Raw genomic sequence first — 27,257 nt, 5'->3', positions numbered from 1 at the left:
GAACTCACAGACCGCGAGATCATGACCCGAGCCGAAGCCAGACGCCCAACCGACTGAGCCACCCAGGCGCCCCAGTGTAGCTCTTTTTATATATTTGTCCACATGTTGTCCATCTGTCTCTCAAGCTATCTTTTTACCTATCCATTTGTCAGTCTGTCTATCTGACTATCTGCCTATCTTTCTATCTCCCTGTCCATCTGTCCATCCATCCATCCATCCACTTGCCTGTCTATTTTTCACCTCCTTTCTGCTTTTCCTTCTATATTTCTGATTGTATCTTTATCTGCCCATCTACCAATCTATCTCCCAGTCTGTTTATCTGACCCTCTTCCTGTAAATCTATCTACCTCTGTCTACCTACCTAGCTGTATGACTCCCAGTCTGTCTTTCCATCTGTCCATCTGAATCTTTTTCTGTATGTCCCCTTATCTTTCTATTTGTCAGTCTGCCTCTCTATCCATATATCTATATGTCTGGTTATCTCCCTCTGTCCAGATAGATAGGTAGATAGTAGACATCTGTTATTTTGAATGGCTGTGCATCAGTCTCTTTCTATTTTCTATGTCTGTCTGAGTCTTATGTGCATATGTGTGTCTGTATGTCTACCTATTTTTCTGTCTGTCTCTGTAGTTGTCTGTCTACATGTATCTCTCTATTCGTGTTCCTGTCTTTCTATGTATTGTCCATCTGTGTCTGTTAACGTGTCCGTCTTTCTGATTGCATCTATTTGTCCACCTATCAGGCTATGTCTTGTCACACTCTCTATCTTGTCTCTGTGTCTGTTTTTATTATTTTTTATTTTTTTAATGTTTATTTATTTTTGAAAGAGAGTGATAGAGTGTGAGCAGAGGAGGGGCAGAGAGGGAGACACAGAATCCGAAGCAGGCTCCGGGCCCTGAACTGTCAGCACAGAGCCCGACGCGGGGCTCGAACTCACGGACCCCGAGATCATGACCTGACCCGAAGTCGGACACTCAACCGACTGAGCCCCCCAGGCGCCCCTCTGTCTGTTCTGTCTCTCTGACTATATTTTTTCTCAGTATATCTCTGTGTATACATACATATAAAATTTGACTGTCGGCCTTTTTGTCTCTGAATATCTGTCTGTCTTCTGTAGATATGTGTACCTATCTCTCCAAACGTCTTTCGGTTTATCACCTTAACATTGTGTCTGTGAGGAGCTATGTCTCGTGATGTATTTGCTTGAGATGCCACATTTACTGGTGTCAGTGTGTGTATGAGACAGAGAGACAGAGTTGGGTCACCGGTGTGAGTGTGGCGAACTGTGTTCACTGACATGGGTGTGGCACTGCGTTCAGTGATGCGTGTGAGAGACTCAAGCGTGTGAGATGCTGTGTGCAGAGGTTCGTGTGTGAGCACCTCACCTGGGTGCATGTGGCCTGTAGGTGACGGCACCTTAAAACGTCTTCCTTTTGAAACCTCAAGCCCGTGGGGGCCTCTGAGCTCTTTGATCCAACAACCCCATCTATAGACGGACCACCGAGGCTGGGCCAAGCCCTGAGCAGAGGTGATGTGAATCGTCTCTCCCTTCATGCTCGTGTCCCGGTCTCTTGACGGTGAGAGGGTGGGGGTGTCCGTGTGCCCCAGCGGGACGATGTGGCAGGAGGAGATGGCGTCATTCTGATGCCTTATCTGCACAGCAGAAGCCCCAGTCATCCTCGGTGCCTCCCTCCCTCCCTCCCACCACGTCCTGCTGCATCACCTGTGTCTCCACCATCTCGCCACCGTTCAGTTCCATCCACACGCCAGTGAGTCCCCGGTCTTGACCTTCAGCCTGATCTCTTCTCCAAAACCCAGCACATTGATGTCTCTGCACACGGGTTTTGTTGGCAACTGCTTTTTCTTCCCCTTTATTTTGTTCAATAAAGTATAACTGACCTACATTTATCCTTCGTTGTGTGGAGTCCTGTGAGTCTTGACAAATTGCACCTAGCTGTGTGACCGTCATTACAGTCGGGATATACAGCATTTTTCATAGCCCTCCCTCCCATCCCTTGGTAACCCTGCCTCCCTGACCAACCCCCACCCCACCCCCCACCCCCCGCCCAGGCCCTGTTGACCGCGGATGTGTTCTCCATCCATATCATTTGGGATCTTCCAGAATGTCACATAAATAGGAGACTCCTGAGTCTGGCTTCTGTCACTCGGCATCATGCCTCTGGGACGCATCCTGTCACACCATGCATCAACATCTGTTCCTTCTCCCTGCTCAGGAGGATTCCGTTGTGGGGACAGGCTACAGTCTGCTCACCCACTTACAGGTGAGAGACACCTGGGTCTCTTCCTGGTCTTGGCGATTACAAATAAATCTGTTATAAACATCCACTTACAGATTTTTGTGTGAAAATGAGTTTTCATTTCTCTTGAGCAGCATACAGAAGGGGAATGGCTGGATCGTCCACTGAGTGTATGTTTAACTTCATCAGAAACTGCCAGACTGCCTTCCAAAGTGGCTGTGTCATTTGGACACAGAGATGCCCAGAGATGCCATCCCTCTGGGTGGAGCTCGCTCCTCCCCACCCACCTGGCGGCCCACACCAAAATGAATAGGGCCAGCCAGATGCCTCAGTGCTCCCATGAGCCCCCCTCAGCCCAGCGGCCATGCAGACTCCTAAACGCGGCCCCGGTCTCCTCCTCTCTTCCCAGACAGCACACTAGCCTCACTGTCCACTTCCTGCACGGCAGCCGGTGTGATCTTCTTAAGACGCCAACCATCTCACAGGGCTTTCTTGCTCCCACCGTGGACACCTTGGACCCGGTCAGCAGACCCCATCCCCAGCCCATCCCTCCTCTTGCCCAAGCTCTGTCCCTGGCTCTAACTACTCCAGCCACCCTTGCCTTCCTTCTGCTCCCCCAGCCCATGGAGCACCAGCCCCAGGTTGCCCCCACCTTGGGTGCACAGCCCCAGATAATGGCGACGAGAGACAGTGCCCATACTTACATGGCCCCTTTGTGTGTTGCTATTTCTTATTCATTTCATCCCCATGCTTCTTCGTGATTATCAGCCCCATGGCACAGAGGTGAAAACTGAGGCACAAAGAAACTAGCTCACTGGGCTGGGGGCACAGAATTAGGGAGAGGTGAAGATAGGTTCACAGCCAGGGTGTTGGACTTGAGAGCCCGTTCACACTCTCCCGGCGGTTTCAGGGCCACTGTGAAGGTCACCTTTCCAAGAGTCCTTCCGACTGCCCTTTTTCTCTGCCAACCAATTAGTTTGAGCATCACTGGCATTTATCACATCCTAGGCCAGGCATGGAAGGGGTACCCATCTACTGAATGAATGAAAGTCACACTTCACTGTCTCCACCGCTGAGCGGGTCCTGGGGAGACGTCACAGCCGCCTGAACTTCCCTGGTGCTCCCCCTTTGTGGCCACCTGGCTGGGCGGACGGAGTAGCTTCTGAAGTAGCAGAAGACTCAAGAAATGACCCCAGCCCAGTCCACCCTCTATGATCAGAACCCCAGGACCTGGGGCCTCATGGTCACTTGGGGGGGGGGGTCCTCGTCTCAGAACTGGGACCCAGGGGCTCCTCCCTTGGAGGAGCTGGGGCTCACGACTCCCCACCCCAAACAAGGCTGTTCAGCAGAGTTCACTAACGCACCTTCTATCACCTGCCCGTCTGGCCCCAGCAGCGGAGCCCCGCTGTTCTTCCGAGGGGACAGGGCGAGTGGGGCCTGATTCTGAGGGGCTGGGGTGGGGGTGGGGGTCCTCGTTTGTGCTGAGCCGTTCCTGGGAGGGCCAGAGCCCGTGTCAAGCAGCCTGTCGGTGTCTCTGAGCAGTGAGGGTGTTGAATGTCGTGTGCCCCTCGGCTGACACCTGCCTCAGTGAGGGGCTCACCGCCCACCACGTCCCTCCCAACTCGCCCTCTGACTGCCAGCTCACCTTCCTTCACCCTCAGCCGGCACGGCCCACCCCACCCGTCAGCCCCCTGGCCTCTGTCTGCCTGTCCCTTGCAGGCTCTGCCTCCAGGATGACTGCTGTCAGCGGTGGCCGGCTGAGAGGGCAGCACAGTGCAACCTTGGGTGTAAGTCACCTCCGACCTTCAGCTGTGAAACCCACTCTCTGCTGGGCAGGCCGTAAGGACACAGGACCTCCCCTTGTCAGGCCCTTCCTCTCAATCCAGGCACTGCCTGTCCTCTGAGCCCAAACCCAGCCCCCTGCTCCAACAGGAACCACCTGCTCCCGTAGGCGACCACTGCCCCGATGTCTATCACCGCAGATTAATGTCTGTTCTAGAATTTCACGTGGATGGACCTCACCACCATGTGCCCTCTTGTGTCTGGATCCTTTCATTCAACATTGTGTCTGTGAGGTTTGGCCGCATTGTTCCCCGCAGCGGGAGGCTATCTTCTCCGTGGCCATGTAACTAATATTCACACACGCTTATATGCGTGTGTGCTCAGTGTGTGCGTGTAGCTGTGTGCATGTTGGGGGGGTGTGCATGTGTTGGTGTGTGGGTGTTTGTGTGTGTGTGTCTGTGTGTTGGCATTGAGGCTGCACCACCTTTCAAACATTTTCTAGCTAGTCAGTGAGTTCACAAAACAACTTATAAAAGCTGATTATAAAAGCAGCTCCCATCTCTGCCCCCCATCCCTGCCACATGTTCCACGTGTGCTGTGGGTCCCCTCCCCCCCGCTACGTTGAATCCAGGGCAGTTCCTCTCTGAAGCCCTGAGGCAGTGAGGACAGGAAAAAGGCCTCAGAGGTTGCATGTTTGTATAGGCTGTGAATGGCACCCCTGGGTTTGTGTAATACACCATCTGGGCAACTGTACCGCTCCAGAGCCCGGCCTGCAGCCCTGCCCTGGTCCAACGCTGTCGTCTCAGAGTTCCAGCTCAACCTCTATCCCAAGCCTCAGCTGGGAACCGCCAGGGTGCCTGGTGGCTCAGTTGGTTAAGTGTCCGACTTTGGCAATCTCGAGGTTCGTGAGTTCGAGCCCCGCGTCGGGCTCTGTGCTGACGGCTCAGAGCCTGAAGCCTGCTTGGGATTCTGTGTCTCCCTCTCTCTCTGCCCCTCCCCCACTTGTGTTGTCTCTGTCTCTCCCAAAATAAATAAACTTTAAAAAATAATAATAATAGGGGCACCTGGGTGGCTCAGCCAGTTAAGGATCCCACTTGGCTCAGGTCATGATCTCACAGTTCATGGGTCCGAGCCCCGCGTCAGGCTCTGTGCTGACAGCTGGGAGCCCAGAGCCTGCTTTGAATTCTGTGTGTGTGTGTGTGTGTGTGTGTGTCTCTCTCTCTCTCTGCCCCTCCCCCGCTCACTCTCTGTCTTTCTCTCAAAAATAAATAAACATTTTTTTAAAAATGGTCCCAGGCCTCAGCAATGACCCCAGCATTGATCCAGGAAGGGAAGAAGATCTCTAGCACCTGGGCCCACAGAGCTGGCCCAGCACTCAGGGCCATGAGAAAGCACCGTTCCTGGTAGGTCAGATTGAAGGTGGGGAAACTGAGGCCCAGGGAGGAGCTACAGCTGGCAGAGTCGGGGAGGCTAGAACCAGGCACAGGTTTGTTCTGCTAAACTCTCTGGCTTGCCAGGATGCCATCCCTGCCAGTGCCTCAGTGGATTCATGGGGGTCAGAGAGCCCAGATCCCCCAGTCCCAAAGCCAGGGGGCCCCAAAGACTTGCCCAGGTCAAGAAGAGAGCAAGAAAGCCCCAGTGGGCCAGAGAGGGGATAGTGGCCGTCATCGGAGAAGCAACGATGGCGGCCTGGACCAGCGGCAGTGGCATGGAGAAATCCAGTCAGGCTCCAAACGAATTTTAGAGATTAAAAGGGTCAGCATGTTGCGCCAGAGGGGGGGGCGTGAGGAGAGAAAAGGGGCATCAGAAATCTGGCTTGAGCCACAAGACAGGCTGCTGGCCCATTCCTCTGCTCCTTGAGCCTCAGTTTCATCCATAGAACTCTTTGGAATTACTCATGCCTGACTTCTCCCTGTGTATGTGCCAAGCTCGGGCTAATAAATGCCTGTATTCTCTTGTTACTCTGTCTTTTGTCCATCTAATTCGCAGGGCACCAGGTGGAGAACCTAAGAGGAGAGAAGGAAGAATGTTCTCTCTCCTACACCAGAGAGGGGCTGTGCGGCCTGGCACCTCTGTGGGGGATGCCAGGTCACCCGGAATTCGATGAGAGCCTCGGCTAGGGGGTTAAGTCATACCTCTGGGGCTCCGTCCTGCCTGGCGTTACAGGACGTGTCCCTGGACAAGCAGCAGCTCTGCAAGTGAAGCCCCCACCGCAGCATAGCCTCCTCGGGGAGCTTGTCGGAAATGCACGTTTCTGGGGCGCCTGGCTGGCTCAGTCGGTTAAGCTTCCGACTTCGGCTCCGGTCAGGATCTCACGGTTCGTGGGTTTGAGCCCCGTGTTGGGCTCTGGGCGGACAGCTCGGAGCCTGGAGCCTGCTTCGGATTCCATGTCTCCCTTGCTCTCTGCCCCTCCCCTCCCCATGCTCTCTCTCTCTGTCTTTCAAAAATAAGTAAATGTTTAAAAAAGAAGAAGAAGAAGAAGAAGAAGAAGAAGAAATAAAAAAGAAATACACACTTCAGGCCTGACTCCAGACCTGCTGAGTCTCAAAGTGAGGCCCAGCCATGGGAGTTGGAAGACGCTCTCTGGGTGTTTCTGACGCAGCCCGCAGCCTGCTTCTGTATGGCCTTCCAGCTAAGAAGCATTGTTGCATTTCTTAACAATGGGGGAAGGAATCAAAAGAAGAGTTTTTCATGTAATGTGAAAATTACATGAAATTCAAATTTCAGTGTCCATAAATGAGGTTTCATTGGAACACGGTCCCTATAACAACTAACGGATTTTATTGGAACCCATTAGTGGATATACTGTCCACGGCTGCTTTTGTATGACAACAGCTGGCAGCTTCCACAGAGCCCTCACGACTGCAAAGTCTAAAATATTTACCATCAGTTCCTTTGCAGACAAAGTTTGCCTGCCCTGCCTCCCAGCAGCAAGCCAGTCCCCTAGCCACTGAAACCACAGGGGCCTGAGCCCGGACCCACAGCCTTCAAGGGCCCCCATTTAAAGGGACACACATGGGGCGCCCGGGTGTCTCAGTCGGTTGAGCGTCCGACTTCGGCTCAGGTCATGATCTCGCCATTCACGAGTTTGAGCCCCGCATCGGGCTCTGTGCTGACAGCTCAGAGCCTGGAACCTGCTTCGGATGCTGTGTCTCCCTCTCTCTCTGGCCCTCCCCTGCTCAGTGCTCTGTCTCTCTCAAAAATCAATAAACGTTAAAAAAAATTATAAAATGAAGGACACATGTATCTGGGTGCGAAGACTATATCTCCACGTTGTTTCACCACTAACACAAATTAAGTATTCTTTTCCTTTTATAATGGAGGCGACGGTAGGGGTCATGACCCCGCCCCTCAGTTTTGTGGGACCCCCTGGCAGCGAGGCTGTGCTCCTCACTGGGGAGATGACAGCAGCGGAGCCACCGCCGGGGGGCGCTCGCCCATCGGTGGTTAGCGAGGAAACACAGCCGCTAACATGCCACAAGTTAATTCGTTCCCGTTTTGATGACGGCATTCCAGTGAAATGGGTCTCCTGTGCAACCCTGTGTGTTTTACGTGGTACATTTCAAATTTTTATTTTATCAAATTCGACTTCACAGCACAGGAAACCGTCAAAGCCTCTGGGCAGCGGCTCCCTACGACCCGAGGCTGGAGATTTGCTCGTGCGCAGAGAATGCCAACAGGCAGCTCCACTGGTCTTTTTCTTTGGTGGCTCTTCCACAGCTTGAGAGCAGCCAGATGGAGCACCTACTCAACTGACTGAGCACCTAGCGGGTGCCGGGTCTTGCGTCTCTGGGCGCTGGGCACAGTCGTGAAGCAGGTGGAACAGGGCTTCCCCGGCCCTACAGAGGCTGACCTTTCGGGAGGTCGAGGCCGTGAGGCTGTGGCACAGGCCTGAGAGGCCGAGTGCCGGGAATGGGGACCCTTCACGGTCTTCCCTGCCCCTCCCCCAACGGAGTCGGTTCCTTCTGCTTCTCCTTGTGCTCTTTCCCCACTCAGGGCCTGGGAACTCCTCCTCACATACTCGGCAAAGCCTGACTCATCCCTCAGATCTCAGAGGGAAGTGTCACTTCCTTGGGGGACCCACCCTGGTCCCTCTCTCATCAGGCCTCCCTTTGCTTTTCTTCCCACAGCACCTTGCATCCGTCCCATCACCACTCAGGCATCACTCCGTATTGTTACTGCTTGGTGCGGTAGGCTCCATCCAAGCTGGGGCGATGGGAAGAGGTGGAGATTGTAGGTTGGTGAGACCTGCAGACCCCTTTCGGGGTGGGAGGCCCAAGGGACCCGCCCCCCCCTCCACTCGACCATCCATTAAGCAAACTCACACGAGGCACATACTGTGCCGTGCACCGGAGACCCGGCAGTGAATGAAAGAGAGGACAATCCCTGCCTTCATGGAGCTCTCTGACACTGGGTCAGGGAAGGCCTAGATGGGAAGGAGGAGGTAGATCTGAGGGGAAAGTGTTCTGGACAGAGGGAATATCATGTGCAAAGGTCCTGGGGTGAAGATGAAAATATAGTGTTCTCAAAACAGTAGAAGGAGGCGGGTGCCTGGAGCAGAGGGGCACAGGGAAAGGGGGAGATGAGCTGGCTGAAGTCAGGGCAAGGTGGAATGGGGCTTCAGGGGCGGAGAAGTAGTTGGAATTTTATTTTCAGTGTAGCAGGAAGCCAGGGAGGGCTGCAGGAAGTGGGGTTACAAGGCCTGATTCTGGCTTTAAGGTCACTCTGGTGCTGGATGGCTGGTGGGCCGTAGTGGGATAGGGTATGTCCTCTGAAGCCCCCACTATCCCCGAGGGGCAAACGGACAGCAATGATCTCGACCATCCACACTGAAGGGAAACCCATTTGTGAGTCCTTCCTGAGCCAGTGGGGCCCTTCACTGCAGGAGACAGATGATTGGAAGGATAAACGGAGTCCAGGGCAGGCCCCCTGGCTGGGCTGTCATCCCTCCACTGGCCGAGAATCTAACCCCAGCACCGGCCACTGGTAGACAGAGGAAAGGTCCTGGGTGGTCCGGTGCCTGGGAGGGTAGTGGCGTCTGGGTGAAATGAAGGCCGCAGGAGGGCTTGGGGACCCAGGGCCTGGATCAGATCCCAGCTCAGATAACCTCCCTTGAAAGTCCCTTAATGTCCCTGGACTGATTTCCTCTAAAGCAGGTAAACCCGGCACCTTAGAGACCTCAAACGTCAAGTTCGTGAGCGCTCACTAAACACTCATCACCCCACCCCCCACGCCGTTCTACCTTTTAAAAAGCAGATTCTGACTTGGGCTCATCTCATCCTTGGGAGGCAGGTAAGTGCAGGGGGAGCCTGTGGTCTCAGCCACACACAGACCTGGTGTTGCTGCAACCTCGAGCCTTGGGCTCCTTCCACGTGCACCGGCCCCACCTCGTGGGCTTGTATATGCAGCATGTGTGCGAGGCAGCTGCTAATTAAAGGTCCTCTTTCTCCTTCTCGTTCTTTCCGACAAGTGTGAGAGCTAGCAACGATTGTGGACACCCCTTCTTTAGAGACCAGGAGTCCGAGGCCACAGGAGAAAAGGAATTCAATATAGGTCACCAAGCAAAGGAGTGGCCTGGGGTCTGCTCGAGGGTCACAGCCAGGACAGGGGGTATCTCAAGGCTCCTGAGCTTCAGTGCTACGAAGTTTGAACAATAAATATTTATCAAGCGCTGACTGGGGCCCCATACCCGTCTGTGGGAACTAGCACTCGGGGGGCTGGGGGAGGCCATCGCTCCCTGGCCTCAACTGGCTTAGATTCAGGTACTGCGGTGCCAAGGAGGGCTCCAGGGTTAGGAGAGGATGAGCTCCAACCCCGCCCCCAGATTTAGCCGTAACCACCCTCAGCTCTCCCTGTCTCCAGGTTCAACCCCAGGGAACAACAACCTCCAAGAAGCCTTCATGACCTGCCCCCAACACCTCCCAACCTCCCGTCCTTCATCAGTGCATACGTCACCACTACCCAGGCTTCCTACCTTGTGGTCTGGAATCATCATCTGAATCCTACAGAATGAAGGTCCCCTGGGGTCCTTCACTGATACAGAGGAGTTCTCCGGCCACGGAACTAGTTTGGGCAAAGGAAAGAATTCTCTCCCTGTGGGCCCTCTGCTAGAAAGCCACTGAAATCCCAGAGACTGAGCCCTCCTACAGATAAAATTCTCCCTTCCCCAGAATGGGCCTTGCTGGCCTTCCTGCTCCCCCTTCTGGCCGCACTTGTCTCTTCCCTCTGTCCCGCATCGGCCCAGCCTGCCTCCCTAGGGGGGACACCACTCCAGGTCCTCCCCATCACCTCACGGCGCCAGGCTGCAGTAGGGGCTCCTCTCCCCTACGGTGGTGAGAACCGGGGCTGCTGTCCAGCCGGGGCTCCTCCGCGCCCGAGTCCCAGCAAAGAGCTACTGTTTCCCTGCAGTTGGCACACGCGTGCGTGTGGACGCCCTCCTCAAATCTCTGCAGAAGGAACGCAAAGCGGGGAGGTGTGGGCCCAGGGAGGACAAAGCGGTGGCCCAAGGTCACGTGGCTGGGGAAGTGTGACAACCGGTCCGAGTGGGTGGTGTGCCCCCGGGGGTCCGTGTGGGACAGGGTGTGCGGTCACAGGAGAATGAGGGTCTATGCGCCAGTTGGAAGAGCCCGCTGGGGGCCGTGAGCAGGTTGTGTTCTGTCCTCTCTCCCAGAGCTCCTACCGTGACCCACCCACCCCCGCCCCCAAGGCCCCTGGGGAGCCCCGTCGCCCCAGGACACAGGGGGCTGAGGGAGCATCGGAATGCCAGGCAGGGATTTTCAAACACATATCTCCACACGGTGGCACTCAAAGAGATCAAAATGCATTTAATGTGGTCTAGTCTCGTGGCCTATGTCTTTAGATACTGCTATGTATTGAAAATAACATGAAAATTCTCCAGTTTCACCATTTAAAATAGATTTGACATTCTATGACCTCACGCAGGGCAGACACCCCAGTGCAGGGGCCTCCTTCCCATCAGGCCCCCGCTCCCGCCCCCCCGGCCCCCACCGGGACCCTCAGCAGGCGGGGACGGGGCGGCACAGCACCAGCAGGGCACGGGGGGGCGGCCAGCATGTTCCTAGCAGCACGCACAAGCGTGCACAGACACACCATTTCCACTGACATCCGTGTGCACACACCCCTGGGACCTGCACATGCTCACACGTGCCCATACACGCTGCCCCCAGCAGGCAGGCGCCAGCCCTGCTCACAGAGCCTGGCCCAGCTGCCACGCAAATGTTCCACACGTGCATACGTGTTCACTGGGACAAATGCACACACGCATAGGCCATCCTTGGATGCCATGTACTCACGCACACACGAAGACACTGCCTCGGAGCCTCCGGCACGCACATTCCACACATTCCCCTCCGGACACAATCAGGGCAGGGGGTCAGCAGGACTACTGCGTTCAGCTTTGTGCCCACGTCCGGAGCCGGCATCCGTCCTGGGCGGCGTGTCCCCAGCCTTCCAGCCCGGTTAACAGTTAAACCAATGCCCACGTATGGAACGCACACCCACAACCACGCCTATGGGTAAACGCACACACGAGTCTCTGCGTGTATCTGCGTACGCACGCGTACACATCCCGCATGGATGCCATCAGCCCGGGTTCACACACGTGTGGAGATCGCCGTGCGCACACACCTGTACGGCGCTCCCATGACGGGGTGAATCCGCACACCCGGGCACTCAGGCAAAGCTATGACTGCACACGTCTGCTTGAACAGAGATGACATGGGATGATTGTCCACGTCAGTTCCCACACTCGGGGCTCGCACACTCACGCTCCTGAGCACACTGCCAGCACGGCCCCTTTCCCATACAAGCGGCTCGGTGTCTCAGGCGGGAGGGTGTCAGAGGCCACATTCTGGGCCAACTGCAACCCCCACACCTCCTAGTTCAGGCCGTCAAGAAACCCCTTGGAGATCTCAGTGCCGGGGAAGGCAAGGGAGGGACCGGATTGGTACGCACACCTGCACGGCACACAGACCACACACACGGGCACAAACGCTCCCCACTCACCTGTGCTCAGCACACACACCACGCACGGCATGTGGCGCACTCAGAGGACTGACGTGCGCGCCACACGCCACACACACGTGCACAAACATGGGTGCGCACGCACGCGCGCACGCGCACACACACACACGCGGCACACACTCCCAGGGACCACGTAATCCTTGCTCTGCACACACACGGCTCCTCCCATCCACCCTCCCGTTTCAAGTGCACTAAAGAGGGAGACTATTTTGGTCTTTAGCACAAGCAATAAATAAATAAATAAATACAGGGGAGGAAAAAAAAAGAGGGCAGAAGAGTTTGAAAATGCAGCATCTGCCTTTGGCAAGAGATGAAAGGCAGATCAGGGCTGCTCTCCCGCAGGGTCTGGGGCTGAACCATCCGGTGTGGGCCCGGGAGGGGGACAGGCCTGAGAGGAGGCGCACCAAGCCGAGGAGGCTAGGGCCTGGGGGGAACCCAGAGTCCCTGGCCCCTGCTCCGGAGGGTGGGAGCGGAAGCCGGACACACCCGGCCCGGGAAAGATCTCCAGCTGCTGGGCACAGCAGAATGCAGGCTCCTATGCCAGCCCCAAGTGACCAGGACCACCTCGTCCCTCCCTGGCTCCCTGACAACCTGGGCGGGGGTGGGCAGGTAAGCCCTCCCACATCAACTCTACCCTCGAGCCCCAGGGCTCAAATGGAGAAAGCCAGCTCTGGAAGCCAGGCCCTGGGCTGAGAAGGAGCTGAGGTCCCTCCAGCAGATCCTGAGAGGAAAGAGCTGCCTCCGCGGCCTGAATCATCCCAGCCAGAAATGAGGGTGGGGCCTGAGGCTAGGGCAGGATGCTGGGAGTCAGGCACACCTGAGGGCACGGGCCCAGGGTGTCTATGGGTGGGAACTGACAGCTCGTGCACAGACCCTCCATGGCCTCTGACTGCAGGCCAGGTCTCTGGCTTCCCTGGGGGCTGGAGAAGGAGAGAAAAGGCAAGGGCCCCCAGCCCAGGCAACCCCCCCCCCGGCCTCTCCCTGCCTCCCAGGACCCATCCACTCACTGGGTGACCTTGCACCCTACCTGTTTCCCCACTTGGGCCAGAGTCCTCGGTGCCTGGCTGTCTTGGGGGACGCGGATTGGAGTGGCCTAGACAGGCAGGCTGGGGAGACACACATGGGCTTTCTAATTAAGGACTTCCTTCCAGGCCTGGTTATTTGGGAGGACAACATTCTCAGCTGTCCTGGAAAGGGCCCCAGCTCCATCTCTGCCATCCGTGTCCTCCACCAAGAGCAAGCCCACACTGGGCGGCTCCTGGTCCAGGGGCCTGCTCTGGGCCAACAGAGCCCAGTGCCCCAAACCCCTTCCTGACGAGGGTGCCTGGTTGCACGTGCCACCCCCAGTCATCTCTGCTGACGATGCCACACCTTTTCTAAGACGATTCCTCTGCCGTTCAGCAGCAGAGTACAGCCCGTGCTGCCCCAGGCGTGCAGAGAGCACCAGGACAGCCCAGCCTCTGCAGACAGGCTGGTGGGGACTTCACGGTGGAGTCAGGGGCGGCTGGGAGGAGGGGCGAGTCCGATAAGAACAGAAACAACCGGAGCTGGCCCACCCGGGTCTCTAAGGCACGACTCACTGGGGTCCCGTGGGAACGGGGCTGATCTGCTTCCTTGTAGTCTGGGAACCCGGCCTCCCTTCCCACGGGGCCATCTCCTCCAACGTTTTCCAAGTATCCCTCACTGTGGAAGGGGTGGGGGCTACTGGGCAGAAAAGGAGAGAAAAGTAAAACAGGAAAATCTGGCGGGTGGGGGGAGAGCGGACCCTCCACGGCAGGCAGATCCCATATCCAGCCCTGAGACGCACCTCTAAGGTACAAAAGTCAAACTCAAAAAGCTCAGACTGGTTTTTTCCCAGCCCCTACCCCCACCTCTACCGGAAAGCTTTTATTACGATCATTCACATGGTCTTGGTTTTCTATCGCAAACGTCATCTAACGCGCCCGTGAGCACGAAGAACCACGGGTGAGCACCGCGCTCGCCCTTGCGGATGCGCCGCCCGGCACACACCCGCCTTCGCAGAGGAGAGGCCTGTTCAGCCTCAGGGAACCTCGTGGAGCCTCCATCTGACTGCTTCCATCTCAGCAGACTAGTGGGATTCTAACTGTCCTTTCTTATAACCCCCACAAAGTAAATTGTTTTCAATCACGTGTTATTATTATTATTTTTTTTTGTAAACAGTCTTACTCAAGCTAAGGTTGAGAAAGCCAAAACTGGTGTTTCTCCCCAAGTTAAAAACCAGCGAGGCGCACTGCAGCCTGCCAGCCTTCGCCCACAGAGGCTGGGTGGCTGTGGAGCCGTTTCCAGGCAGGCTGCAGTTCTAGCCTCAGGCAGAAGCCCCCGGCTCCTGGCCTGGACCCCGAGAGGCCACCTCCCTGTCCCTGCACCTGCTCTGGCCCCTGAGGCCAGGGGCAGCCCACTGGCCGCCCACTCTCCCGCCAACCTTGCCAGGCCACTGTGAAGAAACATAAAACATCTAAAACGCTACTGAGTCTGCAACCGGGGCACCTGGCCCGTTCTGCTCAAACCCGGGGCCCTTGCGGGACGCCGGGCCTCTCCCTGGCGGGGCGGATGCTGCACGTTGGCCGATGGCGGCTCAGATCTCTGATTCCCGTCTGTAGGGCCGCTGCTCGAGGCCGCCGCCGCCGCCGCCACCGGCCTGGGGTCTATCAAAGTCATGCCGGGCCTGGGGGCTGCGGCCATCCTGGTCTCCGTCTGCCTCGTCCTCCTCATCACGGCTCAGAAAGGCCAGCTCGTTCTCGTAACAGAAGGAGTTGGCACTGGGAAGCAGGAATTTGTTCTCCACCAGGTCCTTGGCGCTGCAGCGGGGTGTGGAGGGCACCTCGTAGGTCTTGTGGAAGTGGGAGTAGTCGATCTTGTACTGGTTCTTCTCCTCAAAGAGGACAGGCTCAAAGCGGTGGCCCCACAGGATCTCGTTGGCCAGGTAGGAGCTGCGGGCCTGCGTGGTCATGGCCGTGGCCTCCACCATGCCCTCCAGGATGACCACGATCTCGAAGTCATCCGTCTCCAGGTCCTGCCGGCTGATGCCAAACAGCGGGCTGGCCTCGTCGATCTCATGCAGGATGGTGATGGGTGACACGAGGAAGATGCGGTCGAGGCCCTTGTCAAAGCCGACGTCGATGTCGATCTGGTCCAGCGGGATGTACTCGCCCTCCTCGGTGACCCTCGGCTTGATGAGCTGGGCCCGCACGTGGGCCTCCACGATGTGGCTCTTACGCAGGTTGCCCACGCGCCACATGAGGCAGAGCTTGCCGTCGCGCAGGGCCACCACGGCGTTGTGACTGAACAGCAGCGTCTGTGCCCGCTTCTTGGGCCGAGCCATCTTGGCCATGATGGCGCCGATCATGAAGGAGTCGATGATGCAGCCCACGATGGACTGCGCCACCACCATGAAGACGGCCACGGGGCACTCCTCCGTCACACAGCGCAGCCCGTAGCCGATGGTGGTCTGCGTCTCGATGGAGAAGAGGAAGGCCGCCATGAAGCCGTGGACCTGCATCACGCAGGGCGTGCGGCCGCGGCCCTCTGCCGGCTCCAGGTCGCCGTGGGCCACGGCAATGACCCAGAAGATGACACCGAACAGGAGCCAGGAGGCGAGGAAGGCCAGCGAGAAGATGAGCAGCATGTAGCGCCAGCGGATGTCCACGCATGTGGTGAACATGTCGGCCAGGTAGCGCTGCGACTTCTCATCCATGTTGGCGAACTCAATGTTGCACTGGCCGTTCTTCTTGACGAAGCGGTTTCGGCACCTGCGCCGCGTGTGCACCTTGCCGTTGCCGAAGCCGTTGGCGCCCGACATGGTGACCAGGTGCAGCCCGTCCTCCTCTGATGACACGATACTGTAGGGGTTGGCCCTGCCGGCCGAGGTCATCCCGGGGGTGGGGGGGCCCTGGCTCGCCCCCAGGCCGGCTCCGGGTGGGGCGTCTCCTGTAACGGAGAAGACGGCATGGCTGGCGGAGCAGGCCACTCCGGCCCGTGCTTCCGCCCCCACCCAGCCCTCGGACGTGGCGGGCGGACATTTCGCCCTAACTCACCCATCACCGGACTCTCCATTTCCCCTCCTAAGCCGGCTCCTTATCCTCCCTCTCGGCTTGGAAAAGTGACACTCCGTCCTCCCAGCAGCTCCGGTCAAAAACCTTGGATTCATCCTCAACTCGTCTTGGTCCCACCCCAAAGGCTCTGACTTCAAAATCTATTTGGGATCCTGCCTCTTCTCCCGCCTCCGTGGCCCGAGTCCCCATCATCACCCACCCGGACCAGTATGGCGGCCACCTCGCCAACCCTGATGCTCCTGCCCCAACCCCAGTCCAGAGGCAGCCGCGGTGGGGGCGCCTGTCCGTCCTCCGCTCAAAGCCAGAGTCCCTGCTGGCACTTGCAAGGCCTGCGTGAGCGGAGCCCGGGACCCCTCGGAACCCACCTCCCGCCTCCGCCTCACTCACTCGGCTACAGCCCACCGCCTCCACGTTGTTCCTCAAGCCTGTCCTGGACGTTCCTCCCAGACAGCCTCCTGACACCTCACCTCCTTCGGTCCTTGGCTTCAATGCCATAGGAGCATCTCCAGAGGTCTTCCTGCACCCTCGGGAGACTGCACCACCTCACCCAGGTCCTCACCGTAACCCCAAAGCACCGACCGGTGACCTGATAATGGTGGTAATAACAGCAATGACATGCATGGGGTTGGCTTGGCTGCCGTTCCCACTATGAGATCCCCGGCCACCGGAACACAGGGGGTGTGCTGTTTCGTTCGCTGCTGTCTCATGCCCAGGGTCTGGGACACAGCCTGGCCCCGAGGACACCCTCCTGACGCTCACGGGCTCTGCCCCAAGGCACCCACTCCCAACACCCCTTCTCCACACCCTCTGAGTCCCCAGCAGTAGCTAGGAGGGGGTCCACGAGTTCAGTGCCCAGAGAGGTCCCTGACTGACCCCGGCCCAGGGCCCTTCCCTATCCCTGCCTTTCTCAGCTCCAAGTGACAGCACATAGGGGGTGCTCAGAAGCATCACTGTCCTGGGCCCACGCAGGGGAGCACGTGGTTGACTTGCCACAGACACGCACACATACAATCACGCACACCAACAAGTCTCAGGGCGTGCCCCGCTGCACAGCACCCGTGGCCGGATAAATACTGCTCTCATGGCCGGTAGCACGCATTCAGCCCCCAGACACACAGGCTGGCGGCCGCCCCTCCCCCAGTGCCCCGTTGGCTCCGGGCTGGCCTGTTGGTGCCAGGCTGAGGCATCTGCGGGCCGGAGGCCACGGTGCCGCCCGGCCCTGCGGGCACTGAGGCCATCTGGCCATTAGCATCGGGGCTGCAAGTGCTCAGGCCCCCAGCCTGGCTCAGCGGGGCTGGACTGGAAGGAGGGGGAGAACCCTGGCCGGCCGGCCTGGCCGAGGCACTGAGGAGTCAGGTGTATTCCTCCTCACTCACCCCTGATCCCCTCCTCTGGTCACGCTAGAAGGTCAGTGCTAGACAAGGCTGGGAGCCCTCGAATGCCCAGAAGACAATGAGGCCCCAGATAAGAAGGCCCCCACGGTAGCCGGGCCAGAAGCAGAGAGGCAGGTGGCTGGGCACCCACCAGAGACCGGGAAACAGGAAGTGACACAGCCAGGGGGAGGCGACACTGGCATTCAGCCCGGGTCTGTGTGACCAGGGGCAGCCAGAGCCTCAGGGGGAGCATGACATCTGACCTCTGCTTCAAACCCCTGGGAGACAGGTGCGGGAGAAGCTCACGTGACCACCCAGGCTGCAAACCCGTCCCAGGGTGTGTCTCAGCTGCCAGGTGCTTCTGGATCCCCGGGGCTGTGGCACATGTGTGACACTCTCGTTTCTCATTGCCTCAAACTGCAGAGAAAGCAGGCCAGACTCATCAGCATTTGCTGGTCTTAGGTCATCCTCTCAGAAAGCCAAGAAGGTGGCTACTAACATTACTTCTCCTCTGACTGGAGATTCAGAGAGGTTAAGCGACTTCTCCACAGCCACACAGCCGCAAGGCAGGAGAGGTGAAATTCAAACCACTCTGTCTAATGTAAGGTCTCATGCCATGAGGGACTCTAGGCTCCACGGGGGCCTCTTCTCTCACTTCCCTCCTCCCCCCATAGCTACTCCAGCTGACCACCTCACCATGGGTCTGAGGAGCTGAGGCCTGAGGCTGTAATGGTGGATGCTGCTTCTGCCCAGCCCAGGAGGCAGGGAGCCGGCGATTGTGGGGACCCCGGAGACTGCGCCGAGAAGATGGCTCAGCCCCGGGTTCCTGGACCCTCCAGGCAGAGGTGGCCAGGCTCGGGGTACTTAGATGCCGGCGGGAGGCCACCGGATCGCAGGGGGCAGGTTTATGTGGCCTGGAGGCCTGGAGGGATGTCCAGCGGGTCATGGCTGCTCCAACTGGGGCTCTGAGCGGCTCGAGGCCTGCAAGGGACAGAATCAGAAGAATCAAAGGCCGGAGAGCCCAGCCTGGCACGCTGCTCCCACCAGCCAGGCAGCCTCGCACCTGGCCAGCAGCGCCCAGACAGGGAAGGCTGCTGCAGTGACTCCTGGTGTCTGTGCCCGGGCTGGGCACTTGGGACCCACCCAGTGTGTCCCACAGGTGGGGGAACCCCTCTTCTGTTGGTGTTCCTCCTAAAACCACACAGAGAAAATCAACAAGGTCACGTTCACACCCTGCTCCCCTGTTTCTCAGGTAGAAACTGAGACTATGAGCAGAGTCACCCAGAAAGTAAGGATCAGAGATAGAGTTAGAGCTGCAGGCATCAGTCCGGTCCTCAGCTTCCCACGGCCCCCCTCTACTGGGTGTATATGCCTGCGGGTACATGCACGTGTGTGTGTGTGTGTGTGTGTGTGTGTGTGTGTGATTCTAGGGGTGTGGGAAGCCCCTCCCAGGCTCTTGGTGAATACAGCACCACAAAGAAAGACCCAGAAGAGGACCCATGAGTAGAAAACCCAGCACCACAAACTTGCCAAACATCCCAAGGACACTCCACACAGACAAACACAGGTGTGGCAAGAAGGTTACGCAGCTCTGTGGTCTTTAGAGACTTGATTTAAGAAATGTGGGACAATATCCTCAACCAAGGATATGCACGCCTGTTTGGCTCTTGCTCAATGGATGCATATGGTTAGATCAGATAAGAAATGGAATTAGATTTGTTTTGCTGGAAGAGGCCTTAGCAAGTAAAGAGGCCGGCTCCCCATTTCCCAGATTCAAGAGCTAAGGCTGAGACTCGTCCCAGGTCACAAAGCCACTCGTGGGTTTGGAAGAGACAGTAAAGACAACAGTTGGGACCGCTGTGGGCAGATGCCCAGGTTGGCCAGTGGGGATCCCAGGCACTGCCCGGAGGGGAGCAGGAGAGAGGCAAGGGCTGTGCTACCTGAGCGAGCCTAGGTGACTTCAACGCCGCAGGCCGGGAGCGAGGCAAGTCCAGCAGGCAGAGAAGGAGCAGTGGGCAGCACAGACCCAGACACCTCTGAGAGACGGGGAAGCTGTCCCAGCCCCGTTGTCTCTTGAGCCCACTTCCTTGCCGGGCACAGCGTCTGCAGACTCAAGACTCCTGGCCCCCAGTGTGTTCAGAAGGCGACAGGGCCCGGGCTGGGAGCTTTTAGAGAGGCAGCTACCACATGACCCAAAGGTGGGGCCCAAAAGTCACCGGGAGGTGCCTCCGGATGCAGCAGGACACCCCATGCCCAGTCCCCTGAGGCTCTGGGCACCTCAGGTTTCGGTGACATCCGGGAGGGGAAGAGGACAGGGCCTGGGCCCACATTCTCAGATATTGAGAAAGCGCTAACTACAACAGCCAGTGGAGGGAGCCCAGAGTGGGAGGGGCTCAAGGTCCTGCCTCTCGGGCTTTCAGCTGGCCAGAGCACCTTCCGAGGTGGGAGCACACTGATCAATGCATCCTGAGTGCTCACTATATGCCAGGGCGGGTTCTAAGAGCTCAAATTATCTCACTTAATCCCTCCACAATGTTATAACTATTATCCCCATTTTCCAGATGAAGAAACAAAAGCTCAGAAAGACTAAATCACTCGCCCAGGGTCACACTGCCTTTAAGCAGCAAGTTCCCAGTCTACAGGGTTAGGAGAGAAGCCCACACCCCATCCTACCAGGCCCTGAGGCCAGGCTCCAGGCATGACACTGAATTCCTGTCTCAGTTCTCAAGGCCTTTGTCACGCCGTGTGCTGAGAAGACATACAAATCCCAAATCTTGGCACCAAAAGCAGAGGTAAGCCCCGCACCAGCACCCCTGACCCATGGCCACTCAGCCCTTGCTTGGACCATCTAGGGATGGGGCACTCATTACCTCGTGACCAAAGCCTACAATTAAGAAATCCTTGGAGATCACTTGGTTCAGGGAAAGCCAGTGTGTGGCCTACACGCAGCTGGCACCCCCTCCTCTACCCCATACCCATGGCAGACGTCACTAATCCATCAGAGAACTATTTCTCGCGTGTCCTGGCACAGCCCCAGAATCTTTCTCAATCTAGTAACTATCCATCAGGCTTAGAAAGAGGGTTTGAATGGGGTGCCTGGGTGGCTCAGTCGGTTGAGCGTCTGACTTTGGCTCAGGTCATGATCTCACGGTTTGTGAGTTCGAGCCCCGTGTCAGGCTCTGTGCTGACAGCTCGGAGCCTGGACCCTGCTTCAGATTCTGTGTCTCCCTCTCTCTCTGCCCCTCCTCCACTCATGCTCTCTATCAAAAGATGAATAAATGTTAAAAAAAAAATAAAGAGGGTTTGAAGAATCCAATCTCTGATTTGTAGGCTCCAAGAGGGGCTCCCCTGCTCAGTCACACAGGAAGTGAGAGGCAGGGCCAGGCCTGGAGGGTGCACCCCAGCCAGGCAGAGCACCTCAGCAGCGAAACGCACCCAGGGCTGGGAGTGCACAGGCAGGGGGCGGGGCACTGCTGGCAGGGGGTCGGGGGCACCGTGGAGCAAGAGGGAGAACATGCTGGCACACTCAAGGGCCCGGGAGGAGGCCGAGGTCACCTTGGAGGGGGCCAAGAGTTTGCATGGAGGGGAGATGGAGGGTTGGGGGCACCATTTCCATTCTCACAACGGGGAAGAAGAAGACAGTGTCCTTTGACCTTTGCAGGCCAAACTCCCCTCCCCTCCGCCAAAGCACAGACAGCCGTTGCCCCCAGTGCACACCATGGCCTGCAAACATTCAGGGTCAACACAGTGCAGGTGTTCTGTGGCAAGCCCATGCCAGGCCCAAGGAGAGAAACAGTGATGACACCCCAGTATGATGCTGGAGATGACTGGTGCCCCGCCCATCCCCCAGGCCTCACCACTGCAGGGCCCACCTGCTCAATTTCCAACCGCTAATGCTAGTCTTTTTGCCCGAGCTCTCTCTGGCCACAGGCACGCGCTCTGCTCACGCATTGGGCAGGCTAGGGAACTAATTGCCCCCAGGGCAGCCTTCCTTGAGGGGCAGCTCCCTGCCCCTGACAAGCCTCCTCTGGTGCCAGCTCTCTGCTGCCTCCCCAGACCCGAGCCTCCCCTCCTGGATGCTCCACAGGACCATGTGGCCAACCATGGCTCCCCCTCTTCTCCCAAACCTCCTCCCTCCTCCTGTGCCCTTCCCCCCTCCTCCCCCTCCTCCTTGCTTTTCTCGCCCATCCTCCCCTCCCCTACATCCACTCCTCCCCCTCCTCCTGTCCCTCCTCACCCTCCTCTTCATCCTCATCCTCTTCCTCTTTACTTCCTTCTCCCTCCTTCCCTCCCCCTCCTCCTGACCCTCCTGACCCTCACCCTCTCCCCCTTCCTCCTTACCTCCTCCTCACCATCCCCCTCCTCCTGTCCCTCCTCATAGGGTCATTTGGTAACCTGACCACTTCCCCAATTGCCTGGCCTCCTCTCTCTCCTTCAGCCCCTATATCCACTGCCTCACCAGGTCCTGTGTAGTTTTCCCTCCTGAATTCTCAAAGTTGTCCACCATTTCCTCACCCACATCTTCCTTCCGGTCCAGGCCACTCCTGTTCGGACACACCAACAAGCATCTAATGGCTTGTGCTGCGGCAACCTTCCCCCCCATGTGGTCGGACCCCCAGATCACAGCTAAAGTGAATGTTTAAAATCCTCCCATCTGTCAGGGATCAGCTAAAGGCCCCCACTTCCAGGGAGCACTTTTGGATTCTCTGGCCCCAGGCTTCTCCTCTTGTGGCCAGAAGCTACCTTCTTCGTTGTGTGAGTTGCCCTTCCCCAGGCCCCATCTCTGACCAACCTCAGAGGTCCAGAGAGGATGGTGCAGGCCTGGCACAGAGAGGACACCCAGAAAACGCCCACTGACCAAACAAAAGGATGAGGGGATCTGCAGCAGGTAGCAGATGGATGAGGAACTGGATGGATCAATTAATGAGGTGACAGATACATGCACAGGTGGGTAGTTGAGCACAAGCATCAATAAATGGGACGGATGGACGGATGGACAGACGGACGGACGGATGGGTGGTAACCAGAAAGATGGATGGGTTAGGTGGATAGGAAATGATTCAGTGGGTTGGGTGGATGGATTAGTGGGTCGATGAAGAGACGGATGGATGGATGATGGATGGATGGATGGATAGATTTGTGGGAAGGCAGATAAACAGATAGATGAATGACTAGATGGATGAATGGGTGGATGGAAAAACAGATGGGATTTGGGGTGCAAGGATGAATGGCTGGGATGGTGGGTGAATGATTGGGAAATGGGTGAATATATGGATGGAAAGATGGCTGGATGGGCTGGGTAGGTGAGTGGATAGGTAGATGGAAAGAAAGCAAATGGGTGGAAGGATGTGTGGAGCTGGTGGATGGATAATGGGTTAATGAGAGGTCAAAAAGTGGTTGGATAGGGGAGTAAACAGATAAACAGACAGACGAGTATTTGGTTGAGTGGATGACTAGATGGATAGATGCACATTGCTGACCTTAATCTTACCTCTTGAGTCCTATCTTCTAAGTAACGGTGCTGAGGGGGCAAGTGGCTGTCTTCAAGTCTGTGTTAGCAGCAGTTGCCATTTCCCAGGCACCAGCTGGAGAGGAATCAGTTGCTAGAAGACCCTAAAGTTAATAGGACAAAGTCAAGTTACTGTCGGTGGTTCTGCTCTCCTCACAAGTGCTCAAAAGTCTGAAATTTCTACATGAACCCACACTTCTGCTGCTTCTCTTGGGGCCCCACAGGAGGTGGAAGAGACCTCCAGCCCACACCTCTGTTACCTCACACCTTCGCAGAATGTAAGTCTACCTATCAAACCTTTCAGAACCAAATAAGGGCAGAACAAAATGGGTCCCCAGAGAAAATAACAACTGATCATTATAGAGGGCCTACCACATGCCAGACACTGTGGTAGGTGTTTTACAGAGATCAGCTCATGTAATCCTCACAACTACCCCACAAGGTTGAAACCATTGCTGTTCTCATTCCAGAGATGTAGCTAATGTGGTAATTTTCCTAAGTTCACGGAGGAACTCAGATCCCTAACCTATGCTCCTAGCCACCACCTACAGAGCCTTCCCAGTGCCAAACACAGGATTCAAGTGTAGATGGGGAGAAGGACAGATGGAGGGATGGATGGATGGATGGATGATGAATAAATGGATGAATTATGGACATGTAGGTGGGTGTGTGAGTGGATGGATGGATAGATGGATGGATTATGGATGGGTAGATGGATATGTGGATGAATGGATGGATGGATGGATGGTGGATGAATGGGTGGGTGGATTATGGGTGGGTGAGTGGGTGTATGGATGGGTGAGTAGGTAGATTATGAAGGGGTGGATGGGTGTATGGGTGGATTATGGATGGATGGATAATTAGATGAATGGCTAGTTAGATGGAGGGATAGGTGGATTGATGGATGAATGGGTGGGTGGGTGATGGATAGATGGATGAATGGGTGGGTGGGTGGGTGATGGATAGATGGATGAATGGGTGGGGAGATGAGCAGGTGAATGAATGCCTGGATGGATGAAGTGGTTGGGTGAGTGGGATAGATGAACAGACAGATGAGTGGATGGGTGGATAAATGGCTACATGGATGGGTACACATCAGTAACTTGTCAGAGACTTGTATTAGGCATACACATATCCTACGTGGTCCCAGCATTCCATAAGCCTCAATTTTCTCACTGTCAAAGGAGGCCCCTGCTTTTCTTTCCGGCACACCGTGTGCATCGGGGGAGAGTGTGGCGGGAAGGGGCTCTGTGAATTTCCAGAGGCAAACTGACTTGAGAGGCCCTTCTCACCTTTCCCCACCTCCCAGCCACTGAGCCCGTGGAGCCCCACCCTTTCGCGGCTGAGGCTGGCTGCAATCCACTGTCACACTGGCTTTTCTGGCTGGGGTTAAGGGAACTGTGGGTGAGTCACCCCCACATCATAAGCCTCCTGGGGCAGGTGACAGCAGTGGGTTTAGAGGCTCACAGGCCTGGGTTCAAGTCGCAGCTCTGCCTATCACAAGCTGTGTGACCTTGGGTGACTCACTTCCCCCTTCTGGGCCTCTGCTCACTCCATAAGGGAATGTCTTGCTCGTCCCTCTTCACCTTCCAGGCTTTCACCTCAAGACTTCCAGTCCTCAGCACCCTGCTTTCTTGTCCCTCATCATTCCCTGAGCAGCTGCCATGGGTCTGCAGGGTGCCTCCCTTAGCCCTTACACTCTCAAAACTGATGGGGAAATTGAGGCTCAGGGAGAGTCCATCATAGACCATATCACACAGCTGGGAGACTCCATGGCAAGGACTTGTGTCCAAGTCCCTGATCTTATGTCCTTCCCCTTGAATGGGCCTACACTTTGTCTGGCCCTGAGTGCTCAGCTCTTGGCTTCAGTTATTCCAAGCTTCACAGCCCCACCTTGAGGGAGAGATAGTTCTCCCAGCTAGACAGACTGGGAAATTGGGGCTGGGAGAGGCTAAGTCACTTGCTCCGGGGTCACCTGGAGCTGGAACTCTGAAAGAGGAGGTGTCACAGGGCAATGGGAGCCAAAGAAGTTTAGGGAGAAGGGTGTGAGACAGCCTGCCCCTCCCCGCTTCCTGTTGGTCACTTGGCCTGCCCCAGGCTCTCTCAACCTTGTTCCTGGTGCCCTAGTTCCTGGAAGGGGCTTTCTTCAGACCCACAAACCCAGACACATTTTTTCTCACAAATGGGCAAAATTAGCTCCATTCTAAGGGTAACTGAGGCTCAGAGCAGAGAAGTGACTCGCCCAAGGTCAGAAAGCCACTGAATGAGAGGCAGCTTGGAGACAAGAACCCAGGTCTCTGGACAGCCTGTCCAGTGGTCCCCCTGCCACCCTGTGGTGGCCACAGCAGCCCATCATGTGAACTCAAAACTTCTGAAGTCCTCCAAATGCTTCTACGGGTCACAGTCACAGTCCTAGGTAGGACAGGCTGGGTGGGGGGGCGTGGCTTGCACATAACCCTGGAGTGGCCCGAGCCCACACAGGCCAGACCAGCCCTCAGTCTCCCAGCAAGTGAAGGCAGCACCTGGATGGACACTGAGGCTTCCCTACTCCTCCCCGTCAGTGCCAACCTGTCAGCCAACACTGGGCTGACATCGCCAGGGACGTGGGGCAAGGCACTTCCCCTTCCTGAGGCCCAGCTTCCTCCTCCACAAAATGGGCTGATGACGCCTGCCCAGCGGATGTGCCTTGCAATTCAGTGTGGTGAGGGAGGTATGCTCTGGGCACAGGGCCTGGGACAGCAGGGCTCTGGGAGGAGGCAGCTGTCACCAACGTGCACAACAGTCCTCCCGGGCGGGGTGCGGCCGAGGGGGCCGGTGATCCCCGATTCCCTAATTCAAGCCTGGCTGACCCCAGCTCATGAAGGGCCCTTTCTGGGCCTCAGCCTCCTCATTTGCAAAACAGGAAGACCCCGCCTATCTCAGGAGACTGTCGAGGGAGTAAACTGAGGCCCTGTCCCGGTGCAGACCCACGACAAGTGCCAAGTCCCTTCCGTGTTCTCCGAGAGCGGGTTTCCGGCTCTGACCGGCACCGGCAGCTGACAGCAGAAGTGGGGACTCCCCACAGGACTGAAAGGTGGCATATGTATCCCTGGCCCTCCCACACAGCCCCGTGTGATCCTCTCCGAGTGCATCCCAACAGGCAACAAAGCAGGAGAGCCATGACCTTGCACAGACAGAATCCTGGCTGCCTCCTTCCCCTGTGCCTGGACGGTGCTGGCTGGCACGCAACCCTCAGGCCCCTCGTGTTCCACAGCCCATGACAGGGGCTGGACACATCGATCCCAGGGACAGGCTGCGCCAAGTGGCCAGGAGAAGCGGACATCTGCCTTCTGAGCCCCAAGGTGAAGCCAGGGCAGGAGGTTCTGGCCCCCAGGATGGACGGCGGGTCATGCCAGACACTAAGGAATGTTTCTGAGGGTATTTTTATCTTGAGAACATCCTTCTACAGGGGGGCGGGGCCAGGAGGGAGACAGGGTGTCCTTGGCCCCAGGCCCCTGGGAGCAGCAGAGGACAGAGGCCCCTGGGAACCCTCCACTAGAGTGGCCATTACAGACACTGTGCCATCCCCAAGCTTCACTGAGTCCCAGGAGCAGATGACACCTAGGGGGTCTTGGGGGTTTCACGGGCTTGCTGCTCCGCTCCGATTCACTGTGCGACCTGGGGCAGGTCTCTGTCCCTCTCTGGGCCTCCCTCTTGCAGTCAACCTTTCCTGAGGGCCTGCTCCTGCCGGGCTCAGCTGGGCACCAGTGACTTGGATGGACCAGCAAATAAATGCCTGTCTGCATGGGGCACCCTGCCAAGCAAGGGAGATAGTGAGTTTACCAGCAATCACAACAAGGCTGGATCAGAGCCACGGTCAGAGCCCTCGGAGCCCAGGGGAGATGTCTAACCCGGTCAGGGTGCAGGGGGGACTTCCTGGAGGGAGCAGCAGGAGGAAGCCCAGCCCAAGACTGACCGCAGTGCAGTGAGGGGCACTGACAGCCTCACGAATCAGGGTCCCCACCTGGCTCTGCTCCTCACACACCGAGCCTTGGGCAAGGCTCTCCCCACCTCGGAGCCTCCCTGTTCCTATCCCAGGGGCTGGCCCTTCCAAGCCCAACATTCCAGAATCCTAAGGGATCTGGGGCCGAGGAGGGTGTAGAGCGACAGGCGGGGACATACTTTATCACTCTAATAACAGAGAAGTGCCTGCATGCACAGGTGCTGGGGCCAAGGCATT

The 27,257-nt window shown here is 57.0% G+C and overlaps 1 protein-coding gene across 7 annotated transcripts in view; it reads right to left on the bottom strand.

Annotated features, from left to right (window-relative positions):
• Positions 1-13,044: 13,044 nt before the first annotated feature.
• Positions 13,045-27,257, bottom strand: part of KCNJ12 (potassium inwardly rectifying channel subfamily J member 12) — a 42,493-nt gene continuing 28,280 nt past the window's right edge. The window contains exons 1-4 of one of the 7 annotated variants that reach the window (XM_047833857.1): positions 19,470-20,655; positions 18,673-18,720; positions 18,226-18,510; positions 13,045-16,031 (exon numbers count right to left, since the gene is read on the bottom strand). In XM_047833857.1, coding sequence (XP_047689813.1) covers positions 14,680-16,031; positions 18,226-18,475 — 1,602 coding nt within the window. In that variant the 5' untranslated portion in view covers positions 18,476-18,510; positions 18,673-18,720; positions 19,470-20,655 and the 3' untranslated portion in view covers positions 13,045-14,679. Of the gene's footprint in view, positions 16,032-16,138; positions 18,721-19,469; positions 20,656-23,020; positions 23,143-27,257 lie in introns of those variants that run through there. The other 6 variants (XM_047833859.1, XM_047833856.1, XM_047833853.1 and 3 more) reach the window with 6 other exon arrangements.

This window comes from Prionailurus viverrinus, chromosome E1 (genome assembly GCF_022837055.1).
Source record: "Prionailurus viverrinus isolate Anna chromosome E1, UM_Priviv_1.0, whole genome shotgun sequence".
NCBI classification, from domain to species: domain Eukaryota; kingdom Metazoa; phylum Chordata; class Mammalia; order Carnivora; family Felidae; genus Prionailurus; species Prionailurus viverrinus.
Note: the sequence above shows the minus strand (reverse complement) of the source record. Positions and strands in the feature narration are given on the sequence as shown.